Source organism: Achroia grisella, unplaced genomic scaffold (genome assembly GCF_030625045.1).
Source record: "Achroia grisella isolate CSIRO2021 unplaced genomic scaffold, CSIRO_AGI_Agris_v1 utg460, whole genome shotgun sequence".
In the NCBI taxonomy this organism is placed as follows: Eukaryota; Metazoa; Arthropoda; class Insecta; order Lepidoptera; family Pyralidae; genus Achroia; species Achroia grisella.
The window spans coordinates 708,201-720,907 of NW_026712870.1; the positions used below are offsets into that span (position 1 = coordinate 708,201).

General features: G+C 33.6%; 2 protein-coding genes across 4 annotated transcripts in view; one reads left to right on the forward strand and one right to left on the reverse strand.

The window, feature by feature from the left end:
- Positions 1–12,707, reverse strand: part of LOC131845204 (neurobeachin-like) — a 244,531-nt gene that overhangs the window by 61,724 nt on the left and 170,100 nt on the right. The window lies entirely within an intron of this gene.
- The window catches only part of LOC131845179 (facilitated trehalose transporter Tret1-2 homolog), a 53,017-nt gene that overhangs the window by 34,493 nt on the left and 5,817 nt on the right, over positions 1–12,707 (forward strand). For all 3 annotated transcript variants that reach the window (XM_059194216.1, XM_059194215.1, XM_059194214.1), the window contains exon 3: positions 11,853–11,982. In XM_059194216.1, coding sequence (XP_059050199.1) covers positions 11,853–11,982 — 130 coding nt within the window. The remainder of the gene's footprint in view (positions 1–11,852; positions 11,983–12,707) is intronic.

The window sequence follows — 12,707 nt, forward strand, 5'->3', positions numbered from 1 at the left end:
CTATAAAGGTCGCAGTGCTACAGATCCAAGCACCTGACAATAGCCAAACCAAACCAATAATAAAAAAACTTGACCTAAAAACAAGTGGACATAAAACCTAATGGAAAAAGTTCTGGTTCCGGAAAACTAGGGTTACAAAATGGTACTTTGTAAAATCTACAAAGTTGCAAAGCAAACTGTTTGGCTGAAATAGGCGAGACAGAGGTATCTATCTATAATCTATATATCTACACAGATGATGACAAAGTATAACCGGGTAACTCTTTCACTAAAAGAAAAAGACCAGAATTGGTTAACAACCCATATCAAGACCATGACCTATCTATAGCCGATATTTTTTAGACAAATTTCCACAACATTCTCAGATTTATTAAGCATTTGTTAAGTAGGTATTTCTATTTAATCTAGCTAATAAGTAGACTACTATATTGACCCATATCTTTATCTCTTAGGCCAAGGTTTAAAATTACAATAAAGGCACATTTGCAATTTAATGATACGTATGTTTTGTAATAAAATTTTAAAAGGCTACAGACCACTAACGCCCACTTATGAGCAAAATGACAAATGTGTATGCATATTGCCATGTTTTCGAACGTGGTGCTTCAGATTTCGTAATAACAGAATTACACGCAAAACAAAAAAATGACAACAATGAGACCGGAAACTGCAAAGGTAAAAAAGATAAATTCTAGACGACACAAAGAGTAACGTGCCAATTTCTACTATTATCGTTCTTATCTTCCGTTAGAGAACCATGATGACAAGAAATTAATCCAAGAGACGATTTAGGCTTGTTCCTACCATGTTGCCTTCATGCCAGCGAAATGTGGGCATGTCAAGTTTTCTTTATACTACCTAGGTGACAAACAAGCATACGGCCATTTGATGGTAAACGGTTACCGTAGCCTATACACGCCTGAAACACAAGGGGTGTCACGTGCGCGTTCCCGACCATAAATATACCCTTCTTGAAAAACCCCATGCTGTACTCTCGAGAGACAAGTGTTATATAATTATGTTGACTGTTGACAATTCTTCTGACTGCTTTATCTGGTATAAGAGTCGTTTTAAATTCGAAATAAATAAATTAATGTGGATATCAAGCTACGGAACTATCAGGCTCCTACTGGAGCAGAGAGAGAAATACGAGCGGTGGAGGTAAATGTTGACGTAGGTCGGCAATAAGTCATAAGTCCCGGGAACTCCTCGGAGTTTTTCTCGATGATTTCACGATGGACCCGGCACCCGCACGGTGAATCCATGGGATACTAAGAAGTTGGTCTCTCCAATTGCTTTTCGCTATATACCCGTCAAGTTACTTTCTATTACAATAAAAATCCAGTAAGTTATATATTAATTGAGTATCTACTACCATAATTTTACAACAGATTCTTGCGGAGTAATCTATTGTTTTGGCGCTTTATTTATAGTTTGTTATTCACGTATTATTAAGGAAAACATTTGCACTATTGTTTAGAACTATATTATAAATTCAAAAACATACATTTCCTTGCACAGGTAATGTTTACTAATAAGTAGTTAAACAGAGGCTGAGTAATTTATTTTAAACTTATATCCGGAGTTTTTGTGTCCATGGTAGTTGCCCCCTCCCCTTTTAACTCTGAAATAGTTATTAGTTTCACTTGGACTTACAAATATCAAAGAAGCAAACAACCTTATCTGATGGTATGTGGTAATCGTTACCGTCACCGTCCGTTATCACTAGTGAGGATTTAGCGGTTTAGCAGCGCCTTACATAGGATGGCTGCGGGTTCGATTCCTCGCACGATACAAAAATTTGCATACATCTGGGTGTTTTATATGTATATATGTATTTACAAAAAAATATCTATGTATTTATATCAGTTATCTATTACCCATAACATAACCTCTGCTGGATCTAGATGTTATGTTAATTGTCCAGGATTATTTATTTATTATTTTTACATTCTCGTTACAGTCGTCATCCTAGTTAGATAGATAGTTATATTTGTAGTTTCTATGTAGTTATCAGTTGTCTAGTACGCATAACACAAGCTTTGCTTAGCTTGGAACTAGATGGCGTTGTGTAAATTGTCTTGAGATATTATTATTATAGTTGTAATATACAATATTACTATTTCTTATAGATTTGATTGATTAATATATCGTATTGAATTCATTAATCTATTTAAATGCGATTATAATATTAGCATTGTTTACTAATATAATTATATAATATTAATTAGACGAGATAATATTATTATATAACAATTATTAATTAACACAACACATTTATCTATATTCAAACCGTATATTCCGATTAATTAATCGGCATTGATAAATCGTAAGTAAACATAATCGGTTAATTATTCAAGAATATTCATTGACGGTGACTCAGACCGTACGTAATTCAATAAATTAAGTTTGTACGTTGAATTATGTTGTTTAAATTTATCATGAGCCTAAATTATAATCTAATTATAGAAAGAAGCTAATTATATTATTATTCGTCTAGCGGATAAGCACACCGCGTTACTAGGAAGTAATAACGCCTACGAGGAATACAACCCGCGACCATAGGAATGGTGCGGGTTGTATTCCTCGCACGACATATATATTTGTATTCATCAGTATAATTGTTTGTATAGGTCTGTGTATTTTCTATATAAATAATGTATGTACTAAATAAATTTCGATAAAAAATATAGCCTATATGTTATTCTGATGCATAAGCTATATTACTGCAAAGTTTCATCAAAATCCGTTCAGTTGTTTTTGCGTGAAAGAGTAACAAACATTCATCTCATACTCACAAACTTTCGTGTTTATAACATTATTAAGATTAAGATTTACAAAAAATGTTTTTAAGTATTTATATAATTTCTTTATGGGAAATAAAGAAATTATATAAATACTTAACACTAGTTCTACTTAGTTTGGGACTAGAAAGCATTTTCTGCCCTGTGTTTTTATTATTATCTATGAAAATCCTTGCATTTATAGAAAATGCAGGACGCAAGTAATGCTGTGGTTGTACAACTACGAGAAACTAAATTCGAGTATGTATTTTAGTTCAATAGAAATACAGCTGGTTTTGTTTATAGAGTAAATAGTGAAATTTTATAACAATATATATCACGAGTACTATATATGCCTATAAATACACTTGTATCAATATCATTAGTTAAAATTTAATCTTTTGTCTCGTGCAGCATGCAAGTTTCTTGTGATGAGTAAAACCGCTCCGTATAAAATAAAAAAAATATTACTATTCAAAAGTGCTTATATTAAAGTTTACTTATATAAAGATTATTTCTTTTTCTATTTCGTCGTTTTACTGTGGCTTCATAACTATTTAACTTAAAGTAGTCAATAAATTCACATAGGTGCATTCAGTATAAACATATATATACTAATAAGGTACATCGGCTACTTTCTCCTCCGATCGATCCCCCGTCCAATTCAAAGAGGGATCGAAATTACGACGTTCTAATCCAAGGTTCGAACTCCTAGCGGTGCCCTCAGACCTAAGTCGTATCAGTCAGGCGGGAGTTGGCCTTCAGCCGCTCCATAAGTTCTTTAGCGGGCTTGGAGTGCCATCTGCACTTGCTAGGGGTATCATCCGGTGTATCATCAGCTCACATGATAAGGGTATCATCCGGTGAAACTGTAAAGGCCAGCTACGGATTAGATTATTATAGATAGATTTAGATAATTATAGTTGGAGTGCCATCTGCACTCGCCCCCTATAGTCCGGTGAAGCTGTGGCCAGCTGCGCTAACAGAATTAGAGGAGTCCGGTAAAAAACCGATTATTTTTTAACGCGGTCAATCAGTATACTCTGATCTCGTGGAGGAAGTCGTGAGAGAATAATATGTAAGATATATATCTCTAAAGAAAGATATAATATACTTGATATACTATTTACAGTTCAATGCGAGTTCATGAGAAATATTGCATAAAATGTCAACTATATTTCCGCTTCCGATCTGTGTCGGTTCACCTTGCCAATTTAAATCAATCACTGATAATTTTACATTATGCCATGATTTCAGGTATCATGTATATATATCAGAAATAAATATCAACAATAATTATAAAAGCTTTGAATTTTCGATTCGCCAAAAACCAATATAAAAAATATTTTTGTTAATCATAAGTACGCTATAAAATTAGTTTTAATTTATACAAAGATACTCTACATTTCAATTTAATAATAGATTCTGTTTTAGGATCTTTTCATTGTTATACGTCTTTTGAATATTTTCTCATATTTGTCTGTATTTATAAAAAACTCCAAAGGTATTTTTTATAATTCATTTAATTAAATAATATAAACAAAATTCTAAATAACTTTCATGAACAAAATATACCAAGGAGGTTCATTATTTCAGAATAATTATACGTAATAACCCAAGACAATTCAAGAAGAGAAAGCTTGTGTTAGGGATACTAGACAACTGATATAAACACTTAAATCCATTTTTGTAAATGCATACATAATATACATAGAAAACACCCAAATCAATACAAGCAATCATACTCATGTATATAAATATATGCATCGAACGAGGAATCGAACCCGTAACCATCGATAGTAAAGCAGTGTTCTAAACCACTAAACCCCCGAGGCTGTTATACGATATTCGGAATATCATATTCTTATTTCGGAATGTCATTCCTTTAATTCGTACGTTCACTGTATGCACTACATTGCAACATCCGGGTAGCTACAAATTGCAACATTGAACTTCTTCATGTAAACATCAGTCAGTGTCAATGTCGTAGGTACAATAGAACCGTTGTATTATGTAATATTCTATTACATATAACATATTAACATTAATAATGAAATGAAAAACTCTTTATTGTTCCTCTCACAGAAAGAAAATAACAATTACATAAATTAATATGTATCATTATAAACATAGTATAAAACAAAGTCGTTGTTTCTGTCTTTCCGTCCCTATGCTTAAATCTTTAAAACTACGCAACGAATTTTGAAGCGGTTTTCTTTAATAAATAGAGTGATTTTAGAGTAAGGTTTATATATATAATACATGTACACCCGTGCGAAGACAGGGCGAATAGCTGGTAACAACTATAAAAACAATAAAATGTACATCTATTACAACTATAATTATGTAATTGTAGATACCATACAATATGTTTTAGCTGATCCTTCAGATATTTTTTTTCGGACTATAATAATGCTGTAGGCCGCAGCTGGCCTTTAGAGCTTCACCGGACGATAGGGGGCGAGGACAGATGGCACTCCAAATCCGCGAAAGGACTTATGGAGTGGCTAAAGGCCAACTCCCGTCAGACGTACTTTAGTAGACGACTTTAGTCTGAGGGCTCGAAGGAGTTCGAAGCTCTTAATTGTCTTAATTTCGATCTCTGCTTGAATTGCTGAAAAATGTACTCACTGTGTGAAGTGATATAGTTCTTAATGATAAGATACAATGGGACTGGCATGGTTCTAAAGTCGTATCCGTCTGGCAGGAGTTGACTTTCAGCTGTTCTATAAACCCTGCAGGTTTGGAGGTTGCAGGTTCCATCCGCACTCGTCCCCTATTGTTCGGTAAAGCTACAAAGTCCAGCTGCGGCCAATAGCATTAGAATAGTTCGAAAAAAAGGATTGTATATTTTATGGGGTCATCTCGATATCTCGATACATTGTGTCAATGCTAACTACAATATTGTCATTCGGAATTTACATAATACTGGCAACACAATGCTCATACGATTGACCTCTAATAAAGACATTCTAGTATACATATAGGTATGCGCTGGCGCTGCTTATGAGTACTAAATAACTTGAATTGGAAACATTGTTTTTAATGTAATTATGCAATTTTATTGTAAGTGAAACTGACGGTGTATCTGTAAACCATCGACTATGTTCATGAACATCACATTATCATATGATACTCATAATGTTCATGCGTTGGTTATTTCAGTGGGCTAAGATAACATGCCTCTTATACTATAATTTTGTCTGCTGCCTATTCTCATACCTACAACCCAAACACATCTTACAAAGTGGGCTGGCGCTGAGGGCTGTTACAGTCACTTGTCTTTATTGTAGCGTATATTTTACTTTTAAAATAAAATCTTACTAAATTGTGATATTGTAATTTGTATCTGTATTTTGTGTAATAATGTGAATATCCACTTATCTGTTATAATTATAAAAAATATTTTTAAGCGTTACCTTTTTTTAATTAAAATATTTTTCTAATAGAAAAGTAGCTTAAATTTCTCCATATAACATTAGATATCTGCGAGTAAAAGTTACGTCAAAATCGGTCCAGCCATTTCAGAGATTGGCAGTCAGATAGGTACATTTTTTTTTGATGGAACTACTAGTTAAAAGCTGTAATTTGAAATTAGAAACAGACACTTCCGTTATTCATTTGTATAGATATCGCGTTGATTATAATTTTTTTATGTTTATTTATAACAATAACTTCTTTATTCAGTTAAAATCCGTTTTAATTAGAATTATTTAAATATCATATTTCATCATATTTAAATAATTCGTAAAAAATGGGTTACTCCTTATTACATCTTATTACATGTCCCACCTAGTGTTTTAGGATGGGCCAGTCCATTAAACAAAGTGTAAAAAATAAAACAAGGTCAGTAACCAAACTTAAAACGTTATAATTATACTGTTAATTTATTTTTATACAGTCCATAACGCGCAAGAACATACGTCATTAGTATATATAAATGTTCACAAATGAATCTTTTTAGGTGAGACTTTTTATAACGCTAGACGTTATCAGAATAACGTTCAGGATAACTCAGAATTAATCAGTTGACGGTGCAACAATGGATTGAAAAAAAATACTATATGACCTTACGTTCACTATACATATAGTATATTGAGATTATCACCTTATACCTGCCATTTTGGTCTAGAATATTTATTGAAAGATCTATATAAAGTCTGAAATATTTTATGTAGTACGTAATATTATAGGAACACTATGGAGGGTCCATCAAGTTACTTTGTTATAGTGAATTTTACCAAAATATTTTATGTAGTCGTGGTAAGACTTCCGCACTAATTATTTGTGTTGCCACATATAAAAAAGATAGCGGAAATGAAAACAACAATAATGAATCAGTAACAAATAAATTCTGGATATACTTAAAGCTATACGGCCATGTTCATTCGTAAATTTATTTTTGAAACTAACGGTGCAATTTTTGCCGTATAATATCTACCAATACCTGATGTTATTCCTTACTAACTACCCACCCCGACTTCGTACGGGTGTACATGTATTATATATATAAACCTTCCTCTCGAATCATTCTATCTGTTGTTAAAAACTACATTAAAATGACAGACATTTTACACTATATAAAGATATGACGAGAAAAACAAAATGAATGAATGAGAAATATAAAATAATTGCAAAAATCCTTCTTTTTGCAATTATTTTATATTAGTCTCTAACTATTCTGCAACAATTTTAGTTTTAGTGGTTGATATAATTATTATTTGTTAAACAAAAATTGTAATAATTTTTTTCACAGTTAAATTTATATTTATACATTATATTAGTTAATTTTTTTGTAATATAATTGGAATTATAACAACAATGATTGCCCACATGATGGAAACTGCCAACAGTCACTTATACTTATAATCATGTGTTACCATCTCGGAAGTATAGCGTCATGCCTCCTATAATTTCGCTGTATTAAACACATATAACATTATTAATAATATAAAACTATTTAATATTGATTACGGTGCAATCATGCGCTTGAGCAGTGTCACGTAAAATAAATAACGCTGTACATATAATGACAACAAACGGTTCCGGTGGTTGGCTGCGATTATTTCTAAACCACTTAGCGCACTCATTTATGTATATTGTAAAATAGAAAAATTGACGCTTTGATGTGAAAATTGTAAAGAGCACAGAAAAGTTAATAGCTATGAAACGATGGAGATAATAGTTTTACATTATTCAATAGGGAAAATGTGAACATTGTTTTTACAATAGACATTTTCGTTGTATATTTTATGACTTAAGATGATGATATCATCATTATCATCATCACAACCTATTCGTATATTGATGATCATAGACCTCAACCCCTAAATACACTCTGATCATCTCTGCCATCTAGTCCCAATCTAAGTAGAATTACTTAAGAATAAATACTTAAATACATTTTTTGTAAATACATAGACAACACCCAGACCGATACAAACAATCATATTCATGAATACAATTGTTTCCACCGTGCGAGAAATCGAACCCATTACAATCGCATATAAACCGGCTTGTTAAACTACTGGACCACAGACGACTACAATTTCTTATTTCTCTGAAAAACAGCACGCACACTGGAGTACATACAGTTTGTTTTGGTTATGTTAGCTTAAATAACGTTTCTGAACATTCATCCGACATAATAATTCGTTCGATTAAGTTAAGATATGGCCGGTGCACATTCGGTGTACTTAGTCTGTGTATGTGTAGACTTACTTATTTATAGACACCGGTTTTTTTTTAGGCTTGATAATGGAATGGTGCACCCGCCTGCGCTAACGGTTTACGCTGGCGGGGCACCAGTGGAGGATGAGATGAGCATGAGCTCAGTTTAGTTAGCACACCGTGACAAATTCACCAGGAATTTAACACGATGGTTTCCAGGGGGAACCGCGTGGAGGTCAACCTGAAATGGTACATTGCTAGCAATGGGGTTATCAATCCACATTATTAACAATCCCTTTCCCCCTTCTAGACATCGTTTATCTTCAATAACGTTTCTGAACATTCATCCGACATAATAATTCGTTCGATTAAGTTAACACGTGGCCGCTGCACATTTTCCTCAACATTATATATGCGTGAGAAGACAATAACACGTGAAAATGTACCGCGGATAATGTCGATAAACAATAACTAGGCAAAAAGCAATTTGCTAACGGCCACGTGGTCAAATCATATACTTATTCATACAATTACTGCTCTATATCTTTATATAGTACTAGCTGTACCCTCCGTCCGCGTGGAATTTAACTTAAATTTTCTAAAAAGTAAAAGTAGCCTAAGTTACTCCTTATTACTTCAGCTACCTGCCAATAAAAGTCCTGTCAAAATAGTTCCGGCCATATCAGATATTCGCTGGAACAAACAGACAGATAAAAATAGTAAAAAATGTTGTTTTGGTGTTTGAGCCGTATTTATATTCATATGCATGTATTAAAAACGGTTATTTCAATATTACAAACAGATACTCCAATTTTATGTATATGTATAGATAAAACAAAGACGACGCTGCTGTCTGTTCGCTTATATCTTTTAAATTACGCAACACATTTTAATGCAGTTTTTAGCAATAGATAGAGCGATTTAAGACGAAGGCTTATATGTATAATACATGTACACCCGTGCAAGGCCAGGGCGGGTAGCTAGTATGTAATAAAATAAAATGCCGCCGCATTTGTTTATTTGCGACGATCTCGGTGGTCTAGTTTAGCACACCGCTTCACGTCCGATGGTCGCGGGTTCGATTCCTCGCACGGCACAAACATTTGTATTCATGAGTATCATTGTTTGTATCGGTCTGGGTGTTTTCTATGTATAATATGTATGTATTTACGAAAAAAAAATATATCTAAGTATTTGTATCAGTTGTCTAGTACCCATAACACAAGCTTTAGCTAGCTTAACTTGGGTCTAGATGGCGCTGTGTGAATTGTCTTGAGATTATTATTATTATTGTTTATTCGCGAATATTATATATTTCATATATATATTTCAAAAATATATTTCAAAAACTACCATACGTACTTTTACGCGCTTGTCACATATCATAAAACAGATATTTAAAAAGATTTACGTGTATAGTTCTTAAATATTTTGTGTAATTCGTTTGAAATACTTGCCCGAATCCGGGCGGGTTGCAAGTTTTATATTGAAACTGATTTTAAGTAAAGTCACGGACAATTATTGCTTCTCATGTTAACATATTCAATGCAATTAGGAAATGTCAGAATGGATTTGTTCGTGTTCATTGAGGGACATCTTGGTAAAACATCTTAGCAAGTGGATACTTCAGTGAGTAGAAGTACCACTGTACCCACTTGCCTCCCAGGGCGGGTGGGTCTCCTTGAGGAACAAATAAAAGATTTGTATACAGGTGAATTCTAATTAGAAATTCATTCAAATTGATTATTGTTATGGAACTCGATAAATCTATTTAAATAATTTAATGAAATGAAAGGTACACCATATCTTACTACGATTTGACGACCTCGGTGGTCTAGCGGTCTAGCATACCGCTTTACGACCGATGGTCGCGGGTTCGATTCCTCGCACGGCACAAACATTTGTATTCATGAGTATGATTGTTTGTATCGGTCTGGGTATTTTCTATGTATAATATGTATGTATTTACGAAAAAAAAACAAAATTATCTATGTATTTGTATCAGTTGTCTAGGACCCATAACACAAGCTTTAGCTAGCTTAACTTGGGTCTAGATGACACTGTGTGAATTGTCCTGAGATTGTTATTATTATTATTATTACTAATGTTATAAACGCGAAAGTTTGTAAGTATGGATGGATGGATGTTCTCTTTCACGTAAAAATTACTGAACGGATTTTGACCAAACGTTACAGTAATATAGCTTATACATAAGAATAATACATAGGCTGTAAAAGTCATGCGGGTGAAATAGCGGTCACAGTTAGTTGTATACAAAATTGAGGATACTACAATAATTACACCTGTGCAAAACTGAGATGAGTTATTAATAGAAAACATATTTAGCATATGTACGAAACATTTGTAAATACATTTTAGCTATTTACTTTCATTATTAACATATTTTTAACATATGCTGTAATTTATTATGAATTTGTAACGGCATAATGTAATACAACAATTATATTTATGACGATTATGACGACCTCGGTGGTCTAGCACACCGCTTTACGTCTGATGGTCGCGGGTTCGATTCCTCGGACGGCACAAACATTTGTATTTATGAGTAAGACTGTTTGTCTGGGTGTTTTATATGTATAATATGTATGTATTTACGAAAAAAAAATATCTATGTATTTGTATCAGTTATCTAGTACCCATAACACAAGCTTTAGCTAGCTTATATTAGGTCTAGATGACGCTGTGTGAATTGTCTTGAGATTATTATTATTATATTTAGTTTCAATTTAAAACGTTATTTTGCTTTTACAAGTACAATGCGTTTCTAATAAAATTCGTCATACAATTCAAATTTAAATTCAAATTCAAAATTTTATAATAATAATATTACTAAACAATATGTTTATATTGACTAACTAAACTTGTAGTGTAAAGTCTACGAAATCAAAAGCCTGTGATAGTATTGATCAAATTAAACAACTTCCCCAAAATAGCAAAATGAAAACCTTCATACAATTGGAATTTAACATTATTTTTCTAATAAAAGATTTTTTTAAAATAAAAGTAGTCTATGTTACTCCTTATTACATCAGCTACCTGCCAAAAAAGGTCCCGTCAAAATCGGTTCAGCCATTTCAGAGATTAGCCCGAGCAAACAGACAGACAAAAATTGTAAAAAATGACATTTTGGTGTATGTACCGTATTTATATTCATATGCATGTAGTAAAAAACGGTTACTTCAATATTACAAACAGACACTTCAATTTTATTTATAAGTATAGATGAAAATTTTAAACCTTATTTCTGATTACCATCGTCGGAGAAAACTGGTTTAATTTGATGAGTTACTTCTACGTTTTGGTATATATCTACTTTACGAGCCGGTATATGTTTATCATTTGTTCCGTAAGTTACCAGGAAATCATGTTTGCTTACAGGTGTTGGCGGCTCTCGCCGCGCAGTCCATCAACATATCGGTGGGATTCTGTCAGGGCTTCTCAGCGGTTCTGCTGCCCCAGTATACGCATGAACATCCAAACATCACATACGAACAAAGTTCGTGGATAGGTAAGAAAAAATCTATTAAAATTACATTGCCATTGGCTTGCTAATGAATGGCAAGCTGACTGATGACCTACCTGATGGTAAGTGGTAACTGTCGTCTATATACATGAACAGCATCACATTATTTACCAAGTGATAATGGTGACTACAAATACAATCATCATCATCATCGCAGCCCGGAAGACGTCCACTGCTGGACATAGGCCTCCCCCAAAGATCTCCACGACGATCGGTCCTGCGCTGCTCGCATCCAATGCCTTCCAGCAATCTTGACCAGATCGTCGCTCCACCTTGCTGGAGGCCTTCCCACGCTGCGTCTTCCGGTCCGTGGTCGCCACTCGAGGACTTTACTGCCCCAACGGTCATCTGTCCTACGAGCTATGTGCCCTGCCCATTGCCACTTCAAAGTCGCAATTCTTCGGGCTATGTCGGTCACTCTGGTTCTTCTGCGGATCTCCTCATTTATATTACTTAATATACAATATTAATATTTTATTATAATTTCTATAAATGTTCATCCTTAGGGTATATTTTTTATTGAGGTGTTAGGCTATTGTTAGGTGCTACTGTTACACTGTGACCTCAATAGATCTATTGTGCTCGCCATTTTTCAAAATTCGCTACCTAGACCCATTAAGGACAAGAATTGAAGGATATTCTTATGATATACAACTGTGCGTGCGCCGGTTTCACCCGCGTGAAATGTATTATTCTGATGTATAAACAAT